At 39.8% G+C, this 26,526-nt stretch overlaps 1 protein-coding gene across 1 annotated transcript in view; it reads left to right on the forward strand.

Annotated features, from left to right (window-relative positions):
* Positions 1-26,526, forward strand: part of dmd (dystrophin) — a 289,183-nt gene that overhangs the window by 95,987 nt on the left and 166,670 nt on the right. Inside the window, exons 3-8 of the mRNA XM_087179530.1 lie at positions 10,980-11,072; positions 13,172-13,252; positions 15,279-15,371; positions 19,938-20,039; positions 21,048-21,118; positions 22,791-22,909. Of these exons, the coding sequence (XP_087035656.1) occupies positions 10,980-11,072; positions 13,172-13,252; positions 15,279-15,371; positions 19,938-20,039; positions 21,048-21,118; positions 22,791-22,909 (559 nt within the window). The remainder of the gene's footprint in view (positions 1-10,979; positions 11,073-13,171; positions 13,253-15,278; positions 15,372-19,937; positions 20,040-21,047; positions 21,119-22,790; positions 22,910-26,526) is intronic.

The raw sequence follows: 26,526 nt of genomic DNA on the forward strand, positions 1-26,526 counted from the left end.
CAATTGATTGGGTTGTGCTGAAATTATGTTCAAATATTCATGGTGCAAGAGGATGAATCCTAAGTAGGCACAATATTTTGTACAGACATTCACAGTTCCCATACAATGTGTCCCACTGACTGTGGTGATCTCTGACTTCCCCCTTTAGTGGCACAATGAGTTTGACATTTGGGTGTTTGGTTAAATGTCTCAACAACTATTGAATGGATTGTCACGAAGTTTAGTTCAGACATCCGTGTCGCCCTCAGGATAAGTTTTAATAACTTTGGTGATCTTCTGACTTTTCATCTAGTGCCGTCAACAGGTCAAAACAGGGTGCTGTGTGTCATTCCCCAGCTCCTCCAGTCCGCATGTTGGAGGGTCCTTGAGCAAAATACTGAACCCCGACGCCCCTGATGTATCATCAGCATGCGTGCGTGCGTGCGATGCGCGATAGAAAAGTGTATTGTGCATTTAAAAAGTTCTGTGTGAATGTGTGAGTGAATGACTGGGTGTGGTTTGTAGTGTAAAGTTCTTTGAGTGGTCAATACGACTAGAGAGGTTATATATAAGTGTACCATTTAATTTTCTCAGCCTCAGTGTTTATTTCTATGTGGAAAATGTTAGCATGCTAACATGCTAAACTAAGATGGTAAACATCATACTTACTGAATATCAGCATGCTAGCATTGTAAGCATGTTAGCATACTGACGTTCCTGTCCAGTCAATGCTGTATGTCCTGTTATGTAATGTATTATTATAATGAAATTTCTTATTAAGTAATGTCTTGAATCTTGGATAGGACCTGAAATTGTTCCCAAAATCAAGTGATTTATTTGGCATAAGACATATATAATTGTCCTGTCATTGCTTACTAATGATGGCAACTTAAAACCTTAGATGTTAAAGTATAACTCACCAGTGACAGCAACTTTCAGTGCTATTGTTAAGTTTTAGTTTTTTTAGCACCCCCAACAACATGGTTGGGTTAGGGTTAACGTTAGTTAGTGAGGGCAGTGTTAGTGGTAGGTTTTGCTTTGTATGGATTTCCTCCTTCTTTTTCTAGCATGCATTTGAAAATAAACACAGTCTCAACATAATGTGCCCTCCAGCAATGCTGTCTCGTGGTAATTTAAAAAACCAGGGTCAAAATCCTACATGAAAAGCTTTTCTTGTATTTGTTGCAGGGACAATATATGATGTTTAAGTGTTTGTGTTGGACAGTTCAGCACAGGATTGTTTTCCTCATTGGAATCAGTTTTAGCTTCTCTTCTTTACTTTAACCAATAAGAACTTTCCATTTGTTTTAACTGGCTAAATAAATAAAAAGAATACAGCCACCTCAAGGTAGAATACACTTTTCAGACTGGATGACACAGTCTTTTTAGTTGTACAACAAAAGCGTGAAATCCGTATGAAATCTTGTGGTTTAGCCATAAGTAACCTCATCTGGAAACATGTATTTGGAAGCAATGAAAACATCTGAGTCTGTTTAATTCTTAAAGGACACACTGCATTGTGTCAAATCCATCTGCATACAGTGAAAAGTCTGTATGGAAAACGACAATTAGCAATGTCCTTCAGTGGAAAATCACTGTGTATGTGTGTGTGTGTGTGTATTACTAATTCATGCACACTTGTAGCTTGTAGAGAGTGACTCTGAGATGCTCACAGAAATGAATTAAATAGATACATTTCACAGCTCCCTGCCTGTGAAATTGCCGATAGCGCTCTGCATTGCAGATCACCTCTGGAGTTCATCCCAGTTGACATCATGTCAGAAGAAACTTTAAAGCAGTCTTTTTTTGTGGTTTAGTTTTTTCTTGAATGGTTAGAAAGCTGCTCTGTAAAGCTGCATCCTGGGAAAATTAGATAAAGACCTCCCTCCTCTTTGCTAGGTGCCTGCTTGTTTATGTTCCTATGTAGATGAAAGTTGGGGTACATTTGAGGATGTGTTGAATACATCTAGTTTGCCTCCAGTCTGAGATTACATGTAAGTGGCTAGATTAACCTTCAAAACACGGTAAATGTGCTGATGCTTTTGCAGGAGATTCAGCATTTCAGGTTTTCAAAATCCCAAGTGAAAGCCAATTCTCTGAAACAAATGATTCTCACCTGCTAGAGGAGTTTTTTTTTGGACCATAGAGACAAACACAAGCAGTTTATATTATGTTGTATGTTTACTCTGAGATATTTAGTTTGAACCTGGACAAACCTGCATGGTTAAGAACATCTTGGTGTACACAGCTCAAATGTGTGATAATTAGTAATGCCTGGGTTAAGATCCTGCTGTTGTCTTCCAGAATCTCAATATGCAAAGATTTAGAGAGTTACAATATAATATTTTTTATATTTCACCATATATTTATCAGAAGGATAAAACAGGAATTTCACCAAATTGTCCTATATGTAAAACTCATGTCGGTACTAGGCTTCATAACCCCGATTCTCTTATACCGTATGAAGACGTTGTTGATTTACTTCTGATGTTGGCGAAGTGGGTCTGAGATGACCCTCCATCTGTTTCCATATGGAAACCGTTGATCTCGGAGCCTGTGACTGTAAAGACTAACATATCACATCAGTGGAATGACTTGTGTTTTTCTGCGGAGATGGAAGAAACCATTAGAATCGAATAGGACTTGCTGGACTTCAGTGGACAGTGGGTGTGATCACATGACTGAACTGGGAGAGCCGATTCATCTCTCTAGAGAGAAGTGCTTCCTTCTTCAGTCCTGTAATAATATGTTGTATGAAGGGGTGTATCACAGTGTATTCCAGACCCGGCAGCCTGCCAGGCCTGAGTTGACCCCCCCGCTGGACCTGAGCATTGGGGAATTGGTGGCAGCATGGGTGGAAATAGTTGGAAAGCTCACCAGCAACATCTGTCGATGAAAACGCTTCATTAACCTCACAGCTTTGGGTCAACCAGGCTGGTCCAGCTGCGCCTTGTCGACCTATTCTGGCTACATACTATAGAATACATTCAAAGCACGCTTCAGTATAATTTCATTTCTTGGTGATCTGGACATAGTTACTGAAATATGAATATTTTTTTATTCACATCTCATGCTCTTCATGTAGAACCATAGGATTTCAGTGTGGAAGGCCTCAGTGGTGACAGCTCATCTTCTCCACATCACTGAGACATATGTTGACCATAGGTCCCGCTTGTCTGGGATTGTCCTGGTTTCAAGCTGTCCTGAGTCCAAATCTGTAAAACTCTCCACAATCACCACAATTATAATAATAACTATATTATAATTGTTTTCATAACTTACACTGATGTTTATCATGTTCCCCCTCATTATTATCTAAGCCAGTCAACACTGATTAGTCTGTACGTGTGTCAATCAATCAATCAATCAATATGCTGGTGCCAAGCGTGTTAGCCTGCTGCTGTGTCTCAGTTCAGTGGTCGCACCTTTCATAGACCAAAGACCATAACCTGTCAGTATGCTAACTACGGTGGCCCAGAGAGCTCAACGCACAACATGGGCTGCAAATACTGACAACACAACCTAATACAGAAAGAGCAGAGCAGTAGCAGAAGTAACTACAGTAGAAATACTGGAAACTAATCACATGACAATGACAAATAGAAAATGGACATCTTGTACAACAGTATTACTGTGAAATCACTATGTCTTTTTAATGGACTTAATGAACTGTCAAAGTACACAGAGGATACAAGCACAAGACTGCAGTTTAACCGCTGGTGACTGTCTAATTAGGGCGAAATCCCCACACTCATGTGCCAAAACACGTGTGTTACCATGGTTACCAAATAACGGCTTCTACAGATCAATTGCCTGAAGAGCTCTCGGACAGCTGATGGATTTATTAGCTGCTTGACTTTTGGATTCTTTCTAAAAAAAACCACTTATCTGCTGTAAGAATACTGTGGTTGGTCTATTTGCCTTCAAATCACAAACAAACCGCAGCGGGGGGGCAACTAGAAACAAGACCATTAGAAAAAAGGGTCTCAGTCTGGTTGTTTGGTTCACACTGGGGTTTCACCAGCAGCTTTCTCATGAGCCCAAACAAACTCCACTAATTGGGCAAAAGCACCAGAGTTTCTTTTAACCCAATTAAACAGGTTAGGCATGAAAGCATCCTCAGGCATCACCTTGGGCTTCAGGAAATTTTTATGGGCTTTTTAAGAAACAATAACAATAGACAGCATTGTGTGATGTTGTGAAGTAGCTTGGGTTCATGGGAGTTGTTGTCTTCACCATCATTGCTGTCAGCTTCCCCTGGTTTGGATTCCTTCAATGTCAATGGTTCAGGAGGTTTTTTACCTGGAGCTGAATTATCCGCAGAGGTGTCCTCCTCTCCACAACAAACAGACCAGGGGATTAAAACTGGTAAAAACAATGAATAAAGCAGTTTGACATTCAAAATCAGTGTGTGAGCGACGCTGTACAGAGGACAGAGACTCAGAGAAGAGTTGAAGCTGAGATTGATGTTAACCTTTGTTCTGATTGTTTCTCTGATAACTTATGAAGCAGACGTTCAGCAGGTTCTCACCAGCAGCTGAATTATCCACAGAGGTGTCCTCCTCTCCATAACAAACACACCAGTAGAAACATTGAAAAAAGAAGTTTCACTTTAAAAATCACCGATTCATGGATGGAGCTCTGTGGACACAGGATGCCTCAGAGTGGGAGCTGGGAGCTGAGCTGTCTAACATTTCCTCAGCTTGTTTCTCTGATAACTCCAGATCAAGACGTCCGACGACTAAAATCCTTCATCTGCTTCAAATATAGAGCTGAAAACCACCAAGGTGTCAAAAAGTGTTTGTGGCTTAAAACTAGATAAAAGTCAATGTTGAGCTTCTGTCAGACAAACACAACACTGACACATGATCATAGAGGCAGGGCTTAAAGTATTCCGGCAGCGTAACGCTGTGAGAGAAAAAGTGAAAAATGAAAAGTCAGTACACTTGGGAATTTGCTGCAGATGCGGTTTATCATGTTCGAAGTAATAAAGTTCACCTGCCAATGGTATGAGAGGAACCAGCTCTTGCTGTCAACCTAACCCTGAACACTGAACCTAACCAACCTAACTAGCCAATCAGAAGCAGATCGGAGCGGGTCTTGGCAACACTGGCAGTGTAGGATCCAGCGGCTTGAAGGAGCCGGGCGCAGGTGTGCTGGAGGAAGCTGCTCTCTGCCACCAGCGGTAAAAAAGTGCTCTCTCGTCATGAAATGGACCCCGGTCATAAAGCTTCTGTCCGCGCACTCCAACATACAACTACGTTACCGGGAGCAACAGTTACAGTTGACACTCGGTCATCAATGATTGACCGTGTCTGCGATCAATTGCTGAACATGATCTGTCCTTCACAATTTCTTTGTTTACAACCCAAAAAGCATGAAGAAATAAGTGATAGCAGCCTTCTTGAGTTCACTTTAAACTCCAGTTTACCACTTCTTTAAGCAATTCAATGCTACTGTATTTTTATTTATATTCAATATTTATTTATTTTCCATTATTTATTTATCTCCCATTATTATCTGTTTTTCAGAAGGAAACACTTGCTATAGTATTGCAGCATTGTTTACAGTTGTCTTTTACATTGCACATACTTTTATAGAGAATAGAGAAAATTATGATTAAAATCAAAGATTTCTCTGGTTTGAGAATTGATGTAAACATTTGGAATAATGTAAGAACACAACTCAACAACATATAGAACATAAGTGTAGTCATTTTTAGACATTAATGCGCATAAATTACAGATTATAACTTTAAATATATGAGATTTAGACTGTTTTTCATAGAAACCTGTTATGGCAATACATTTAGTTCATAAAGTCTGTAATTAATTGTAAATAATCAAAGTTTTATCATTACTGTTTTTTAAAACTGCTGGTAAAGAAACCAATAAACACAGAGGAAGAAGTGGAAAATATGATACATAACAAATTCTAAGCTTCTTGACAGCTGTACCTCCCGTCAAACATCCAGATAAATTTGTAACTGAAGCCAGAGTCTGGATGTGACACAAGCAGTTTGTGGCTGGTGAGCTGACTCAGGCTGCTGCTGAGTGTGGGTGATGATTGTCAGGACACCACAAAAAGCAGCTATACTTACTTGACCTAAGCTGTAATCTGCAGTAGCGCTGATAGTCAAGCGCAGCGTATCCTTGCCTACAGAACACTGGAATAAAATGGACAGTGACAGACTCGCTTAGATACACTCTCCACATGTAAAGTGATAAAGATGTGGGGAAGAAAATGTATTCACAGACTAGATGTCCTTATTATACATTTAATATTCTCTCATTTAGAGCTAACTCCTTCCTTTCCCTCTCAGTTCGGAGGATACAGAATGAATCATCTAAAGAGAAGTCTGGTTTAGAAATCATTGAAACACACAGTTAAACAGACACACCTACACACGTACGAGAAATGAGTCAGCTGTGTTTGGCATTCCGGTCACACGCTGGTAGAGGTCATTGTACTCATTGCCATCACTGTTTGCTGAAGATGAAAACCTGCTTGTGTGTGAGCGCGTGTGTTTGTCACAATCATTTCTACCCTTTACACGCACCGTAGTTAGGCAGGTATAAAATGTGCGTGTGCGCGCGTGTGTGTGTGTGTGTGTGTGTGTGTGTGTGTGTGTGTGTGTGTGTGTGTGTGTGTGTGTGTGGCTGCAGTGTTTGTTGGAAGAAGATAAGATAGATGTGAAAAAGAAATCAGGACTGTGAACAAGATATAAGGTGTTAATTGAGGCAGGTGACAGTTTAGGCCTGTTGAGACAATTATTTGATTACCATATATCTGGTGTGAGGACTGATGGGATTTGTTGGACTGGATCTGTTCCAGACTGTTGTTGTTGTTGTTGTTGTTGTTGTTCACAGTCGGTGGATAAAATCATATATTATGTGATATGTAAAGATTCTAATCCTAGATCTTGAACTCTAAATACAATTCAGCGGAAAAACAAAAAAAAGAAAAGAAAAATACAAAAATGTAGCTAACTAGATAGATAGATAGATAGATAGATAGATAGATAGATTTGTATTTCAAGTTTTAGAAATCCTAGTTTGCAACCAATACAACACATCAACCCTGGCAGCAGCTTGTTGATACTTAAGCTAATATTAAGCACTACCAGAATAGAGAAAACATAAAATAAAAAAACAGATTTCAAAACAAAACGCATTGTGTCTAAATACTTCAGTTCATTTGTGCATGTTCGGGCTCACAAAATAAACATTTGTGCTTGAGCCACTTGAGAAACTGAATATAAAATTTTAAGCATAGCTCTTATGTCAGCGCCCAATTAACACGGTGACTCCAGAGTGGTGTCATTAGTTTTTCCAAATTTAAAACATCTATGCTTCATTATTTCTCGAGTTATCAAATTGTATTTATCTGAAGTATAACTGTGTCAATGTTCATAACTTGAAAAATAAATTAAACAAAAATGTCACAACTGAAGTGCAGACAAATGAGTCACCGCTTTGGAGTCATTTGGATGTTAATAGCTTAAAAATGTGCTGTTTAATTTCTCAAAAGCAGTGCAAGAGCAATTTTTTATTCCGCCTGCAGAAATCATATGGGGCTAACTCTGTCCTGTGCACATATCTACACTCACCTTTCTTTTTCTACTTCGGTTCAGCAAAAATAGTGTAAGTACTTTTCTGTGTTGAGACTTTTATCTTTGCCTCCAGAGACCTTCAAGCGTCAAATACAGGTCTGACACAACAACAGCCGCTGAAGAGAATCCTGCAGGAAACACTGTATAGATCAAATATCACAGCCCCATTAGCCCCGAAAGGCTGGCTATCACAAACCAGAATCTTGTATCAGGGAGATGTGACTTCACTGATGCTTAAAGGAATATTCTTTTATCTACAGAGAGGTGAGAGGTCAGAGCCCCCCCGGTAGCATCGCCGCCTCCAGCTCCTGTTGAGAGTCTTAAGATTTAAGGACACCACAAAGTGCTGCCGTCCGCTGCTCACGCACCAAAAACAACCAGACGAATAGAAGACAGTGCGATTATGATTTGCTGGAGTCTATGAGTAGAACACATTTGTCACCTCGCCTCAGTGTGTGTGCGCACTTTAGATGAGTCTTCAGTTATAAGTACAGACTAGTTTGTGAAGTTCAAGTGGGTCCTCTGGGAGCTGCAATTATGCGAACATCAATTCAGTCCAGAGAAAACCTGAAGAACTGTTTTATTTGTTGGAGTGTACTGGAATTATGAAGGAGGCTGTTAAATGGACAAGTGAGATATTTCTAATGGGTGTGAGTGGGCAGGAAGAATAATGAATAAGTGTGTGTGTGATTGGGTTGTTTCTCTTCCGGTACACTAATATTCAACTGTGCGTTTATCTCTTTTCTGCCTTTTAGTGGTGTATTTCCTGTTCTTTTATCTGCATTCAGGTGTGGATTCTTCACTTATCATCTACTCCCTCACACTGTCCACAACCTATTCTCAATAATACATCTACTCCCAACACACACACACACACACACACACACACACACACACACACACACACACACACACACACACACACACACTCATTGCCCTGGTGTGGAGAATGACTGTATAACAGCATGTCTCAGGACAGTGCTGAGAGGCAGAGGTTAAGGGCAGAGAGTTATGGGAAAAAAAGAGATGGACAGAGGGAGGAAAATAAGAACAGAAGAGAAAGAGTGCTATGTGAGAGAATGAGTGTGTGGGGGCAGTGAATAGAAAATATAAGAGTGAGACGGCAAAGGAAAGTATGAGAGAATGATAACTGAATTTATTATAGAATAGTGATTTTTTTTTTCTTTCTCTTTTTACTTTTCCTTCTATATTGTGTTTATTTTACTTTATTTTTCTGGGTCATTTCTACTATTTTCTGTCTCACTGCTGGTGCTAATGCATGTCAGATGCAGGAGTGGGGACTTCTACATGGCAGCCATCATTGTAATAATGCATGATGGATACAGGAAAGAAAATTGTGCCACAGTAACCGGGACAGAAACAGCACAGGAAAGATTCATGGTGTCATTTGTACATGATGCTGTTGGCAAAACATACAGAAAAGGAAAGAAAGAAAAAAGGGCTGTCTCTACTTCATTTGCTTATCGTCTATGTCCTTGCCCCTCTCCTGTCTTTACCAATTCCTCAAACACTTTCTCATAATTACTTACTTCAGTAGGCATTTTCTCATTTTTCAAATAATTCCATTGTGCTGCTCACTATGCTAAATCAGGTTTTGTTGAGAAATTAGTGCAGATTAGATGATGTTAAATCTGTTATGACATCTCTAATAAACCATATGCACATGAAGGTCATTTGCAATATCCAAGTTAAATAGAAGAAAACTAATCAGCTGCAAGTTAAGAGCGGTAGCCCTGTTGAGAATAGTGAGGTAGAAATACACCAGAGGAATAATGGGAAAATGAAAGTTCAGCACAAACGTAAAATGAATGTGAAGAGTCTGCATCTTCAGTAGCATTTGTTTAAATCAGTCGTCTAGGGCAGTGATTCACAATCAGGAGAGCTTGGGACCCTGGGGGTTCTTCTGCAGTTCACAGTGGGTATGTGGAAAGATTGTAAAGTAGAAAAAGTGGAAATAAGGATATGATTTTAAAATAAAGATATATATATATATATAATGTGAACATGTCTTGTTGCAATTCTGAGTGCACAAAAAATAGTTAGCATGTGAGCAGATAAGGTGAAACTGTTAGCTAAAGATAACAAATAAAGATATGAATGGTTAGCTAAATGTAATGGATGAATAGTTTAAAATATGGCAGTTGAATATGACTGAAGAAATATTACATTGCAGTTGCAATTTTGTGTTAACAGTCAAAAAGCATCTCTGTAAGCTAGTGACTAAATGACTAAAAATAACTACTCCGTCATTGCTGAAAAAAGTGGCCTTAATGAGTCAATGGAGATGTCGTCACCCTCTCAATCCTCGTTCAGAGGTACGTATTGATTTCCAACCTTTCCAACTTTTTCTGCTGAACAGTTTTTTTTTTTTCATTGTGCATGTGAAAAAGTGAAAACCTTTTGTTTTCACTACTTTGCTTATGCCGGGTTCACAACACACATCAGTGATTCCCAAGCAGGAGTACTTTGGTCCCAAGGGTTACTGCTGCAGGCAGCGTATTTGGAAAGAAAGATTGGATTTTAAATATGTATCCACATATTTAGTCTGTGGTAAAACCGGGGAAATTGTGTTGCAATTGCAGTTGTATGTATGTAAATGTATTCCACATATACATGTGTGTGAGAACAGCTTAGCTTTTTGTTCCCAGGGCTCATTTCAGCAACAGTTCTAGATAAAAACAGTTTTAATGTATGCTGCTCCCTCTACCTGGAACCAGCTGCAATTTGATCTGCATTTGCAAAATTTCCTCTTTTAGTGAATGTGAATCATTTCTCCAGAAACCGTGCGCTCTCACATCTGACTGCTGATTTTCTGGGGTGTTGCAGGATTCCTCTTCACTCTGCCTGCCGTGGAGGAACACAAAAGGCACTCACACTGTATTTAGCCTGCAGCATTTTCCAATGTGAAGTAACTGCTAGCTTGTAATCCTAGACTTGTCAGCAGTGATAAAGAACAGCCTCTTGGGTATTAACTGTTATCTTCACATTTAACGCAGGGCTGGTTTGTGATTACTCAAGAGATGTCTCTCTGTGCTCCAAACTGCTCGGATGTTGTTTTGGCCACTGAACAGCAGTGTCTCCAGTATGGGTATTGGCCCCTTTGACCTTTTCATGGAACAAGTAAATTGACCTCATATCACCTCCTGTGGTTGTTGCTCTAAGCATAGGTAGAGCTGCTTTTACAGCCATGCCTCAGAGGGCTAGAGACTAGAGACTCAATAAACTTACTGACTGCCGAAATCGAACTCATCTTAGTAATAATAAACATTTTCAGTTTCTGGAAATATTTACAATTAATGAACATTATCGTTTTGATTTAGTAGATTCATTTAAGGTTTTGATAATTGTATGTTTGTGTTTGTTTTAGACAGGGAAGCCACCCGTGGAGGATCTGTTCTCAGACCTGTGTGATGGACGACGTCTGCTGGAGCTGCTGGAGGGGCTGGCAGGACATGAGCTGGTATAAACATACACACACGTACTGTACAAGCAGACACACACATATCTGCAAGCACAGAAACATACCAGATGCCAGACTTTTAAATCAGTATTACTTTCTGTTATTAGAAGAGTTGGGATTTTAACATGTGCCCTTGAGGGCAACAGAACTGCCTTATGAAAGTACTAGAGTTGTCCAAGGCAGGAGTATCATCTGTTGCCAGTGTTTTCTAACTCTGTTTTTGAGCTGATCCAATTCAAATCAAAAAATCCATTTGGAATCCGTCCATCCATCCATCCATCCATCCATCCATCCATCCATCCATCCATCCATCCACCAATCCATCCACCAATCCATCCATCCACCCATCCAACCATCCACCCATCCATCCACCAATCCATCCACCCATCCATCCATCCACCCATCCATCCACCCACCCATCCATCCACCCATCCATCCATCCACCCATCCATCCATCCACCCATCCACCCACCCATCCATCCATCCATCCATCCACCCATCTATCTACCCATCCACCCATCCATCCATCCATCCATCCATCCATCCATCCTTCTATCCACCCATCCATCCATCCATCCATGCAGCACGTGTGTCTTTCGGCTGTTGATGTGCAACTGACAATCATATAAAATAGCTGGTGGTTGCTTAAAATGTGTCAGCGGACATTTTCCTCCACTGTCTTCACATATAAATAAATAAGGCAGAATTGCAGTTATGGACTACACTGGTTTAACTAGTCTAACTAACACTGGCACTGACAAGAGATACATATAAAGAAAGAAAACTACAGCCTGTAAAACTCAAGGCAAAATAATACAGTCTTCAGTCTAAGATCTATCATTCACATGAAAAATGACAGTGCATTTCACAAGTGTTTACTGAGTGAGTGAGTGAGTGAGTGAGTGAGTGAGTGAGTGAGTGAATGAGAATGTAACACAAGCTGTACAGCAGTGTTTGTCAGTCCAGTTGACAGTCAGGTTCCAAGTCAAATCAGCACAAATGTTTGAAATGTCAAATTCCATCAGTTACAATGAAAAAATAGAAATAACAGTTTTATTCTAAAGATAAATATCCACATCTGGAGTCTGCTGTAAAATCTGAATATCATGTTCTGCAATTGAAAATGTGATAAATGATTGAAATACTTAGCTCAAAGTAAACAGTTGAAATAGTAAAAATGAATAGATACATGACTCAACTAGTTGCTAAAAGTAATGGATAAACAGTTAAAATGATTAAAGGATAAACAGTTGAAGTAGTTAGGTAAAGGTAATGAAAAAATGGTTGAAATAGCTACAACTTATGGATTACTTATGTGAAAAGCCTCTGCTACTCCAAGTGGTAGTAATACAAGAGTAGTGGTGCAGACTTGTGCAAACCGACCCAAACACTGACTTCTTTTTGCAATATAACAATATACACTTTTATATAATTAATAACTTTAAAGATCATAACATATTTGGAATAAATCAAGTTGTGCTGATAGAGGGACGTGAGCTCGCCTGTAAAGGGTTGTGAGGATACACTGGACACTGAGAGCCACTGATATATATACAGCACAAAACTACCACTAACTGTTCATCCAGTGTGTTCATTACAGTCTTTATTTGTAACACAACAATCATCATTTGGAGTTTGGAGATAATATTCCTGAACTATGAAGAAAACACCAACTGCCAAGATTTAAAACTTAAATGAGTCCAAACACACCCACCAGAACAGCCCACAGTGTTAATCAAACTTTTACTCCCACCTTGTGTTTTATTTTCCCCTCCAGCTCTCCTCACTTGTTTGTCTCTCTCAGTCTTTCTCTTCATCTTTCCACCACTTCTCCTCCCTCTCTTCTCTCACCCTGTTCTCTACTTCTATCTCATGGAGAGACATTATCATCTTTGTCCTTTGCTTGATACTATCTTATTGTAATAGCACACACACACAAACACGTATTGTAATGTTGCCGTTTTTTTTTTTGCGCTAATGGATGCCCCTGAGCAAGGTCTGTTTATGCCTCAGCGAGCTCCTCTGTCTGGTGTGTGTGTGTGTGTGTGTGTGTGTGTGTGTGTGTGTGTGTGTGTGTGTGTGTGTGTGTGTGTGTTCAGGTGAGGTTGGAGAGAGGATTCACGCGCGTTCACTCACTCAACAATGTCAACCGAGCTCTGCAGATCTTGCAGAAGAACAATGTGAGTATTCACACACACTGACACACATGATTTTCACTTTATCCTGATGTGAGTGTGCAAGATAGTTCAATATGATATGATGTGACTGCATTAATATACATGAAATAAATCAGTGGTCAAACTTAGTAAACAGTGAAGAGTTTCTCTCTCCTCTCTAAGTTAGTTTCCACATTTCTTCATTTAACCTTGTCTCTGTTGGGATGCCTTTACTCTCCTGTGTAAGAAAAACAAGTGTCTATCTTTTTTATCCCCTCTTTTATCTCACTGTCTCTCCTCTGTATACATATTTTCTGTCCGTCTCTTTTCCCCGTACCTCCATTTTTCTTTTATCTTTCTCCCATTCTCCTTTTCTCCTCCTTCTCTCACACTGTTGCCCCGCTGTGCTCTCTCTTCTAATGCATCCGTTCTTTTCTATAGATACACAGAGGTCATTTTAGTCAAGCTAGGTGTATAAATACAGTTTACTTGACATGGTGCATTTTGAAACGTTTTTCCTGTGACAACAATATGAAAATTACTGATGCATTGTTCCTTTTTCTTCCATGAGGTGCGGTAATTAAAGGAATTAACATTTCCGGAAATATAGTTAGCTTAGCGTAGCAGGGGAGGACTAGCATGGCTTTGCCTAAAGCTAACTAATTAACAAATTGGATATTGTTTATTTGATCCATAAAAAAACCAAAGTGTAAAAAACAAGTTGCAGATTTACAGGAAGTCATAGCTGTTTCCTCTGGTTCCAGGTGTTGAGCGGCATCAAGCTTCTCATCTAAATAATATATATATCAATAATAAATCTGAAGGATCGCAAGATGATTAGACATAAAAAAGAAAACAATATACAGTATCTGTAGAGGAAAATAACATAGTAAAAAGCCCTGAGGTCCCGGTTCAACTCCCGCCTGGTCAGACTGTTTACTGCATGTCACTCTCTTACTCTCTCTCCTTGTATTTTCTGTCTGTCAAATAAAGTCAAAAAGATTTTTTATGTCTATGTTTATATATGTCTGCTATTTTTTTTTTTACTGCTTGTTTTACCTTCATACTTCTAGAAATTCTTCAGAGATGAGTTATATGATTTATTTGTGGATTGGGACAATGGAAAAAGACAAAACACAAGATATAAAATGAAACAATAAAGTCCTGAAATCCAAAATGACATCAACACAAAGTAAATAAGAAACAGCCACATCAAATACCTAAAGTGAATACCTGAAGTAAAAATTGTGAAGTGAAAATGTCCTATTGAGTGTGAGTCCTATTTCAAAAACAGTCCTGACCTGACGTCTCTAGGCTCCTCTCTTTGTGAACAACAAGATGTGTAACAGCAACATGGCACCGGTGTAAGAAAAGGAGCTTATGGCATCATTATTAACTCATTATTAATTGTTTTCGAACAGTATGTTTGACTTGTACAAGAGGAAAGACGTTGAGGATGAGGATTAACCAATGGGTTTGGAAAACGTATTGTTCTCTCAGGTAACGTTGGCTGTGGCTGATGGAGTGCAAACTTCCCAAATCTGAGCACAGGACAGAGACACTAATGTTTAGGCTTGGCTTCCCGCCATATGCAATATTTTTCATAAAATATATATTTTCTTCCAGTTTTCCAGTTTTGCAAACTCTGATACAGAGCTATGTTTGCCTTCACTCAGCGGATGTTCAATCCATAACACATATTTTTCTAATGTAGCCTGTAATCCCACAAAACCACATAGTAAACTAGTGATATGGTTCTCGGCTGTGGAAGAAATTCTAGGTTATTACCGTTGGTAATGAGCGTGCACGGAGGCGCTCAGATACATTTACCTGGCGGTTCCTTTTATACTTGAATGTAGCACATTTACATTTGTTTTCATCTCCATTCGGAAACTAAGTGTTGACAGGAGCTGAATGGACCCGTCAAGCAAGTAGACATGTCATTTTAAGGGGTCACAGACCAAAAAGACTGGGAGCCACTGAGATAGAGTAGGATTTTGTAAAACAAACTCTTTAATGAGATTTGTCTGTCTGCATGTCCCTCCTACAGGTTGAACTGGTGAATATCGGAGCAGCAGACATCGTTGATGGGAATCACAAACTGATTCTCGGGCTCATCTGGAGCATCATTCTCCACTGGCAGGTGTGTGTGTGTGCGTCATTTATGTCGTCGGTGTGTGTGAATGTGTCAGGACGCTGATCTGTGCAGCCATTTTGGAGCAAATAAGAGATCTCATATTTTGTTACTGCTTCTAATACAATGATATTATATTACATTTTTGCAGCATGGCAAAGACCCTTGTCTGTACGAATGGAATATTCTTTCATTCACCTTTAGCTTGATGATTATTTCCTCATCCAACACAAAATCCTGCTAAAACGGAAAAGAGAGCTGTGTAATCTCCCTGAACTCTAAATTGTATGTACATCCATTTTACTGTGTAATTACACCACGTTCAATCGAGTCTATTTAGAGGGCCAGAGAAGATAAACAAGCCACAATGAGTGAAATCACTGCATTCATGCTGCTGGGATCATCACATATACAGCTTGTACAGCAGGAAGCATCACTTTAACACCAATTAAAACTGCACAGATTAAATAGGCTGCAACATAGAAGGCATGTATACATCTCTCCTGTGTTTTGCTTGAGAGAGGTTCACACATAGCTGCAATGTGTTCCACAAACACAAAATGACACATTATCCTTCTCTGTCCCTCTGAATCTTTTTGGAAAGTGTAATGGTTTCCCTGGGTTGTAGCTGTCAAGGTTAAGGTAGCAGTCACATTCCTCATAACTCAAAGCAACAACAATGATAGAGAGCAGCAAGAAAAGAAAAGTGAAACATTTCCACTGTGACGCAGAAATATACACTGTCGTGTCAAGGTAAAAAAGTATTATGTTGCAGCCTTAAAACTTGCCTATAAGCTATGTACAGTATACATCTATACAGTATTGAAACAGTAGTTGCTTTACAGCAGTGGGCAGCAACTGGTGGTCCTTCTAAGACTGGCACGCAATAATCAGCAATAATCAGCTTTTGATTTTTTGATTTTTTGATTTATTCAGACTGACAGTCTCACATTTAGCTACAATGTCCAAACAGAGAATCTCCCCTCCCCTGAAGATGCTAATTATACTTTCATTCATGTTGGCAGTGAATGATGGACACAAACAGTCACACGTCAGTCAGCTGGACAGCGCCTGGTGCTGAAATAGATCAGTTACCCACAGCAATTTTGCCTACAAAATAGAAAGCGCAAGATGTTCATTTTTTTGCAGCCATACTTAAATTCGAGCTATTGAGAATTTCTATTCTGTAATGTTCTGATCGAACATCCAGCTAATTTTAACTCTTGTTTCACTTCTGTTTCTGTCACAGTTAGCATACTAACCAGCTAGCCCTGGCCCATTCGGTCTTGTTATACTAGTTTACAACAGTGAGTCACTTTAGCATTTAACATCTTGTCTTGTAAATGCAATAATGGCTGCGACAGTGAAAAATTACATATAGCGTCTTAGCTTACGCTGATATCTGAGTTAATCCTTGTAAAATTTTGATAGTTCGTGTTTTAAATTTAATCAAAAAAGTTAAAACTCATCTATTACTTACCTCTAATGAAAACCTGTCAGAGAAGGAAATGGTTGAATCTAATAATTTGATGAGGATAGAAATACACTCATGGTTATAATGTTTCTCCATACATTATATTGGTACTGTGTGAAGTTAACTGTATTGTTGTACTTTTTGTGTTATGAATAATTGCCAGATGTTTTGAGTATTGGGCAGAAAAAGAAGATACACGAGTGGTTTACATTCTTTTCACGACACTCTGTTGTATTGTGTTTCTGGAATGGTAAAGAATCTCGTATAGTTTATATTTTTCTTTGGCCTCATGTTTGTTTCTAATTCTGACCAGAAAACATGAGCAGGCACAGGTCAGATATCCAACATCATAACTTTTGAGGAAAGCACATTCACCAGCCACATTAATGAGAATGGAAAAAGCAGCACAGGCCACTCCAAGTTTCCTTTAATGTTTTTTCTTTTTCATGTTGTCTCGTTTTCTCCTGTGCCCTTCATCTTTCTGCCAATTTATAGAGCAATATTAAGCCTTATACTTCTCCCCTTGAGCTGCATTTAAAGTTCAAAATGTTTTTCTTTACGGACTCAGTGTTTAAAACCAACTACATGTAAAGTCAGTGGCTTTAATGGCTGACATTACACTACATTTTAATTGCGTTTCATTCCACATTAAGTTGAATGCAGGCTAATGTCTCAATCAAACCGGTTTGGCGTAGACTTAATGACACGATTAATAGCAAAACACAATTCTATAATGAGGTGCTTGTGTTGGATGAGTGTGTATGATTTTGTGTAGCATGTAGGTGTGTGTGTGTATGTGTCTGTGGATGTAGTGTGTGAATATGGCTGTGAAAGGCTGGAGGTTATCATTTGCTTGTGTGTGGGCACGTATGCCAGTCTGAGCGCTTGTGTGTGTGTGTGTGCGTGCGTGCGTGCGTGCGTGCGTGTACAGCAGTCTTTGTTAAAGCACTCTTCCAATTAAAGTGGAAATGCATGCGGTGACCTACTCCCAAATGAGTCCCTTTTTCACCCGGCAGGCCGCATTATACGAGGAATCGCTAACAAACCTGTCTGTGTGCGCGTGTGCAACGTGTGTGTGTGCATGTGTGTGCAGGCGGGTGCGAGAGAGATCTTCCCGATTCCCCTCACTGGGAATTCACCTTAACATCAAACACTGAAGTCTTTGTGTGTGTCTGTTATCGTGTAATAGTGCAGATGTTTCTTTCCTACTTTTTCTTAAACTATTACTTCACATCTGTCTGTGCGACAGCGTGCGTGTCAGTTGTTTGTTTGTTATTCCTCTGCGGCGGCGACAGTCAGAGCAGGAGCCATATTGTTTTCAGGTTGTCGTCCGTCCCATTCTTGTGGACATGTTATCTCAGTAACACCTTGAAGGAGCTTCTTAAAATTTGGCACAAACATTCAGTTGGACTCAAGAATGAACTGATTAGATTTTGGGGGCTAAAGGTCAAAGGTCAAGCTCACAATTACCTCACCGAATGTGGTTTTGGCCGATATCTCAAGAATACAAAAAGTGCTTTGGCAGAGGCATACAAGCACCAGGTGGTAATATTAGTGTGTTTGTGTCTGTGTTGTTGTGGTGACCTTAATCTGTTTTACACAGTAACTTTATGGGGCCTTGTCTTTCTAATGGGGACAAAAATAAAGGCCCCAAAACATAAATCATTAAACTTTAAAATGAAGACTTGTTTTAAGGTTAGGTGAAGGTTAGCCAAAAAGTAAATGTGTTTAAGGTTAGAGAGGTGTGTGTGTGTGTGTGTGCGTGTGTGCGTGCGTGCGTGCGTGCGTGCTTGTGTGTGTGTCTTTGGTATTTTTTATTTCTTTGCATTTTCCTCAATTCAAGAAAGCAGGAGCACAGAGTGGGTGCAGAAAAAGGAGGGAAACACAATATGTGTGTGTGTACATGTGTGTGAGTGCGCATAGAAAGCTGAGGGTAAGTTATGCATAAATAAAACACAAGCGGGCAGTGAAAAAGTATAAGGGCTGTCTCTCTTCCCCCCCGAGCCCTGAATAAGTGCTCTCAAACTGTCACTCACAACTGCCAAAGATGCAGCCTGTGAGGATGCAGCCAGATCCACACACAGGCTTGTGCACGGATACGTGTACACAAGCATTCTTTTTGAGTGTGCTCCGTGCACTTTAACTGAGGGTGTGTTACAGTGTGGAGGTACAGCTGTGTGAATATGCAAAGTATCCACTGACAGGCCACGTCAAAACTTAGCTAGAAAGCAGCTGATATTTTTTAAAATGTCTCTTTATGCTAATGTTACATGGCAAGACATCGTATTAGCATAGATTTCAATATCTGTTGTTCTGTTTATCATGGGAGGTTTTTAAAAAGTGTGTGTTTGTGTATTTGAAAGAGTGGTTATGTGTGTGTTTGATGGTGACTGCTAACAGTAGCCAGCTGCTAACTGCAGGTTTGTGTACCTCTGGTTTCTCTCTAGGTGGATATTAAGTTTAAGCAGGCATTTTTGTTCAGCCTATTTGCTGCATTTAAGTATTCAATGTCAGCTGACAAAAAATCCACTGCTTGTGCAAACTAAAAGCAAAACAATCTGCCAACTGTCCCTGGGCAAGACAGTGAACTCCAAACCCCAAATTGTCAGGCCAGCATGGTTGCTGCCCCTTAGGGTGTGTGTGTGTGTGTGTGTGTGTGTGTGTGTGTGTGTGTGTGTGTGTGTGTGTGTGTGTGTGTGTGAAGCTCTTTGGGTTAAAGTGCTGTATAAATGCAGCCATTTGACATTTAGCTGTGTCCTAGTGTTTAGACAGATGACAGACCTACATGTGAAAGAATGTGAGAGAAAACTCTCAGATAAAAGAAGTTCAATAAAGAAACTGGAAAAAAACTGATGAAGTTTTGTTGCATGAATATTTATGAAGGGTATAATATGTTGATTGCTTGTTATAAGTCTGTTTCCTTCTCTTACAAACTCACCATTGTTTTTTTTTTTTAAATTTGAACATTTTGACATTGATTATATTTAACTTCACCTTCTGGCTTTAGACTATCACACCTGACTGCATAGGTTTTTGCTACAGCTCCGTAAATGTGTGCATGTCTGTTAAAGTCTACACTCTGTCTATTTGTGTGTGCGCAGGTAAAGGATGTGATGAAGGATGTGATGGCGGGCCTACAGCAGACCAACAGTGAGAAGATTCTGCTGAGTTGGGTTCGTCAGAACACACGCCAGTATCCTCAGGTATGTTCCGTCACTTCTCACTCAGTCTTATCCTCAATCCACAGGAGGTGAGTGGAGAGTCTCTCCTCCTGTTTTGTCAGGAAACGAGTCCTGTGAAGCCACAAAGAGTTCTCTTATTAACTGACCATGTAAATGTAGAGTACCTCTTTCTCCATTTTAAAGCAATAACTTCAAGTCGAATTTGTAGAATCGTGCTGTCCTGCCTTTTATCTTTAGTGGTTCTGAATGGTTTACTTATGACCACGATGCATGTTTTTCTTTTTCTGTAGTCGTCTGTCTATTGGTCTGACTGGATATCTCAAACCTCTCATGAGCAGATTTTCATGAAATTTGGTGGACAGATAGGCTTTGGGCCAGTGAATAATGGATTAGCTTTTGGTGGTGATCCAGATCTGGGATTAGTGCCACCAGATGATTATCATTTTATAGCCCAAAGTATGAAACTAAAAGATAGCGAGACTTGAGCCTCCATCCTAAAAGAAATATGTACTCCAGGTGAAAAAAATCCAATTAACTTAAATTTTCAGTGGTACAGATGATGTTTTTGAATTCCTGTAGAGTTTTTCCTTCATTTAATTTAGCTTCTTTTGGCCTGGACTGTTTTCTACTCTATTGAAGCCTCTGGGCTAAAACTGCTAAGAGCAGGCACGACACAGCATATGCTGCTTTTTGGATAACATATGGCATTTAATAGTTGCTTTCACCCAAACCACACAGGTGCAAAGTTTGAAAGTGTGGTCTTAATTTTTACGAACTGATAGAGGTTCAGCAAATTGCCGGTTGACTTTTTAATGCTTTCCTGAGTTCCATGCAGAGTTATATAGTATATTTATATAGTGTTCTGTCACTCTCCATATTAAAAGCCCAGACTGGCAGTTTGAGAGTGAAGATATGTCCTCAATCCAGTGCGTACCTATAAAAATGGTGCCCACCCTCTGGGGCGACAGTGTTTCAGCAGTGGGTGTCATGCTGCATTCTTAGGTTGGCCTTTAATATCTCTGTCCTCAGGTCAATGTGGTTAACTTCTCCAGTAGCTGGAATGATGGATTGGCCTTCAACGCCCTCATCCACAGCCACAGGTACAGTGGAACAACGTGTGTGTGTGTGTGTGTGTGTGTGTGTGTGTGTGTGTGTGTGTGTGTGTGCGTGCGTGCGTGCGTGCGTGCGTGCGTGCAAATGCTACATATTGAGGACTGAAAAAAAGTGTTTTCCCAACAGAACATTTTTGGGAAGTGAGAACATCTTGGCCAGTTCTCACAACTTCAAAGCCGTTGGAGGGTTAAGACTTTTTTGTTTCAGGGGTAGGGTTACAGTTAGGCATTCAGTTGTTATGGTTGGGATTATGGTAAGGGGCTAAGGAATGCATTATGTTAAAGGTCCATATAGTGTAAAGGTCTCTGTCCATGTGTAGTTTGATTATAAAGCAGGTCTAGGTTCTATATTAATACTGTGAAAGTGTCAAAGCCTCAGTCCACAGAGAAATACACACAGCCTGTATTCAGAAACTGAGCCTTAAAACCAGCCGTCAGGACTTCCTGAACTTTGTGATGTCACAACACTCTCAGCCATGCCCCCAAGCCCTGCCCACCTGGACCCACCATCCAACCTTGCAGGATTTAGTTTCTCTGAGTGTTTACCTGAAAATATTTTTATTACATCACTCCGATAACCAGTCAGTTTGCTCACCGACTTGTTACGGTGCATAGAGAAATTCAGGAGGTCCTGATGACTGGTTTTAAGGATCAGTTTCTGAATACAGGCTGTGTGCAATATAATATTAATATAGAACCTAGACCTGCTTTATAATCAAACAACACAGGAACATCTACATTTATACTAAATGGAGCTTTAAATCATTTGACTAAGAAAAGCCTTGCCCAAATGTGCAGAAATGGACCCCTACTCACCTTTTCGTCACTCCACTATCACACATGTACTAATGATAGGTTCAGCTGCTGTATAGCTATCGTAAGCCCATTGCCATGGACTTGCATTATTATATATAAAAGCCTTATTATGAATAAATGAATGACTGAAGGAACAAAAAAAAGGTAAATGAATCAGTAAATGTACAAAAGATGAAAGGCCGGAGGAATAAATGGATGAAGGTTAATCTCCTCAGTGGATACACATGAGAGTTTTAGTCTCAGGTCTGGAATCATGTAATTATGAATAAAATCATGGCTGGGTAGCATTAACATCAGCAGATGATTTGTTGTGGTGTTCCATGCCAGCAACATGATGTTTACTGATAGTGGAAGAGCTTTGGGCAAATTTTAAATTAAATATTTTAAAAGATTAACTTGTATTTTGCATTATAAGGATCTGCCTTCACTGTTTACTGAGGAAATGAAAGTGGCGGACTGGAGAGTATGTAAAGCAAAATATCACTGCACGCCAGATGAATACATTACTGCTGACTTACAGTAACAAGTAGCTCCAAAAATAAACCAGACTGCATCAGCTGAACTGAGTTAATTACACCGTGTTTCATTTTAAGAAAATTAATCTATAGGCTGTATAATAAAAAAAAAAATCATTAAGCAAGTTTTTTTTATTACTGCAATGTCAGCCCTTTCCATTTTGGAGAATGCTCTTTGTGTCCTTGCATTTCCAGAGAGCACCAGAGTCAACGATCAACCACGGGACATGATTGAGCAAAATCTTGTGGTGTTTCTTTATATCTGGATGAATTAAAATATAGACGCAGTTGATACATAATCCGAGTTGATTTCTTATTTACCTCTGCAGACCTGAGCTGTTTGATTGGAGCTCAGTGGAGAAGAAGACGTCGGCGATCGACAGACTGGAACACGCCTTTAATAAGGCAGAACAACACCTGGGGATAGAGAGGCTGCTGGACCCTGAGGGTAACTAACACACAGCTGCACACATGCACAGATACACATACACCGGTAATTCCAGAGAAGGATATTCAATGTGAGTTACAGCTCTCATCGTATTTCACGCCTTCCAATCATGCACCGTAATTGGCCCACATGAACATGATGTGTCATGCTGTGATTGGGTGCCATGGTAATAACTATGGTCACCTTGGTTGAAGGACTTTATCAGTGACGCACAAATTGACCAACAAGCTGACGGAAATGTCCTTCACTTGCTAGAAAAGTGCTTTTATTCAGACGCCTCCTAAAGTGTATTCACTGCCAGGGTCGCTGCTGACCTCAGACCAGTTTACACACTGAGTAAAGCTGACCAGGGTCAAAGTTTATTTCAACACTGTCTTTGGTTGGTAACTGTTGTGTGATAAATGGTGGTGGTGTTTTTTGCAAATATAGATCTTATCAAAAAATGGAAATGTTCCTATTAGGCAATCAGGGGCGAAGGCCATGTCTGATATCAGAAACAAACAAAAAAATGAAATAAATGAGAAATGATGTGGTCCCAATGGCTGCTAGTAAAATATGTGAGTTCATTTATCTATTTTTTTAGTTAATCGGTTAAAGGTATAATTATTCCGCTTTTTTAATTTCATTGTTTGATTTGTATTTATTCAGGCAGTTTAGGTTTTCCATATCATTTTACCAGGGAATTGACTACAGTCATTTTACAATATGGTCAAATGGTTCCAGTATTTCATACATTTCCTCAGAATCCTGCCATGTACATGTATGAATGAGCTTCTTGAAGACACAGGACTTTTTATGGAATGGATTTGATCGTATGTGAAATCAGAAATTGAGCAGTATTCCTCTTTAATCCCCCCCCCCCGTTTGTGAGCGCTGTGTTCAGGCTTTGAGCCAGCGCGATAGGGGGCGTTGTAATCCGTCGCAGCTTGCTTAAACCTTGAAATGACACATCACAGCAGAAGAATTTCCATTGATCTTACAATAAACAATCACTAGTTGGGAGCAAGTGGGGTGAACGTGTATCATTATTATGCTTAAAACACTATTAACCCCCCACCTGGGCTCTTTGAACATTTTCTCATGCTTTGAAAGGATTTCAGATTGTGTTTTTCTCAGGTTTTGTGGCTTGTATCTTAGAGAACAACAGCTGTCAGGATTTGGGAAGTTGGACACTCATCTAATGTTTATTCCTTTGAAACCACACATTGTGATGTGGGCATCAATTTTAATAATAGGTATCAAACCATGATGGATTCTTTATTGTAATCATAGACTTCAAACATTTCCTCTTTTCTTTATATCCATGGGTGGGATGTTCCACTTTCTCAGGACCCTGACTGCAAACACTCCACCCCCTCTAGTTTTAGGCCTGTGGAACACATAAAAGACCTCACAGCCAGTGCTAAAACACAGGGTGCTGGGAGCCAGTAGAAGTGAATGTTAAGACCAAAAACAGCTGGTGTGGTCATGTTGTTAAAGACACAAGTCAAACATGAAGTACGATCCAGGAAGTCCAGTTAGAGTCACAGATTAATGCGTTTAAAGACTTATCAGGCACCAAAACACTGGAGGATTATAATGATTCTAATACTCTCAGACGGGATTTTACAACCCTGGAAAGATATTTTATCTTTTGTCACAGAAATACCAGATGACTGTTTTTTTTTTTGTTGTTGTTGTTTTTGCTGAAGCCCTCTATGTTGGCACCCCCACTTGACAGATTCCCCCTCATTCATACAAACAAATGAGGCGGCTGCTAAAGTCAGTCTGAACGGATGAAACAGGTGTGATGTGGTCACTCCTTTTGGTTCTGGTTAAAAGCCTGGCTGTTGTGTTCACCACTGCTGGTTTGCCAACACGAAGCAGGTGGTTCATCCAGTGCATTCTGATATTAAACACTGAATATTGGAATAAACAAATCTGCTTTCTTTAAGCATTTGAAAGAGATCTGAAGTACTCATTTGCTCTTTTTCTCTTCCCTTTGTTTATCCTGTCTGTTGCTCTCTAATTCCCTTTTCACTCCTCTTTCATGCCTTTGCTTTGTTCCTCTGTGCTCTCAAGCCTTCTTTATCCTGGAATCGCACCCGACATCCAGCTGCTGCGTTGCAGCTCAGGTCTCAAATTTTATCTCTTGGAAGCCGTATTTTTTCATGTAGCCCTTGAACACATCAGCAAACTGTGAAATATTGGTTAGACATGTTTCTCATTCTCATTTTATCTGATCTAACGTGGGATGAAGCATCTTGCAGTCATGAAAGGGATCATCTAGATTGTTGTATGTAAGAATAAGTAACAAAACATGTTCTAGAAAATAATTTAAGATGCTATTTTAATCCAAAATAATGTTGTGTATATGTTAACACTGTCAGATGTAATCACTGAAAGGCACATAAATAAAGAAGCTAGCAGATATCCTCAAAGCAACATGCAAGAAAAAACACAAAATACACACATGCTCATAAAATCAGATGCTACACACACTGTTACACACCTGCACATGCACAAAAAGGCATTAACTTACAGTCCACTCAAGCACACACAAAAAAGAAACCACTGGCACATGCAAACGCACTCTCAATTACACACACAGAGCCTTGTATGTATGCACACTTGGTGAAATGATTAAACTGGAGATGGGTGAGGGAGGTGTACGCACTTACACACACTCTTGCAGATGGTAGCGTTATTTATGGAGCTGTTTGTCCTCCTCACACAAACAATAACACCCTCAGACTTCTCTGTGATGCTTATAAATCTGTTTCACAGCCAAAAATATGACTCTTACTCTAGCTTTATCTATACATCTCTCTCATGCACACACCAGCTAACAAACTGATCTTTGTTAGTGAGCATGCACAGCAGACACACTCATTTCTGATACTTGTTTGTCTTCCTGTTTTCTTTTCTTCTCCTCTGTCATCTCCTCTCTTCTCCCTTTCTGCCATTCATTATTCTCATAATAATGAGCTAACCACACAACACATTATTCTCATATCCAAGTTCATTAACACGTTCATTTTTTTCCCTCAGTGTGTGCTCTCCATCTCCTCTCCCTCTTCTTTCTATGTGCAGCTCAGTCACTTATGGTGCTCATTTATCTGCTGAGTCTCAGCCCAGCTGTGATCTGTCTGTTACTCTTGCCCTGGGCCGATGGGCTCTGGGCCACCCTTCTTTAAATCACCAATCTGTTATATGGCTCATCCACCTGTTGGAAGAGTTTATTTGGACTTGGTTTAGCTGTAAGACTGGCTGAATGACACACACTGATGCTATGGGAAATAAAAAGCAGCATCAACAGTGGCCTCCAGTTGTTCATGTGCACAGAGAGAAATGACTTGCATTTGAAGGACAGTCTACTGCCTCATACTGCAGCCTCTAAGATGCCATAGAAGTGACACATGGGATAACTTGCCCAAGTCACTGAGATATGTGTAAAATAACAGTTGTTTTCATGATCGATTATTCCTTGGATGAATTTCTCAGTTAACCAATTATTCATTCCTTCAATAAAATGTAAAGGAAAACCCAACTTTGTTAACATCTTCAGATATGTTGTTTTGCACAACAGTCCAGGACCCTAAGATATTCAGTTAAGCATCACATTTAAGCTCAGAGCG

This window comes from Seriola lalandi, unplaced genomic scaffold (assembly GCF_002814215.2).
Source record: "Seriola lalandi dorsalis isolate HSWRI2012SDOR001 ecotype SW California unplaced genomic scaffold, Sedor1 jcf7180002054850, whole genome shotgun sequence".
NCBI classification, from domain to species: Eukaryota; Metazoa; Chordata; class Actinopteri; order Carangiformes; family Carangidae; genus Seriola; species Seriola lalandi.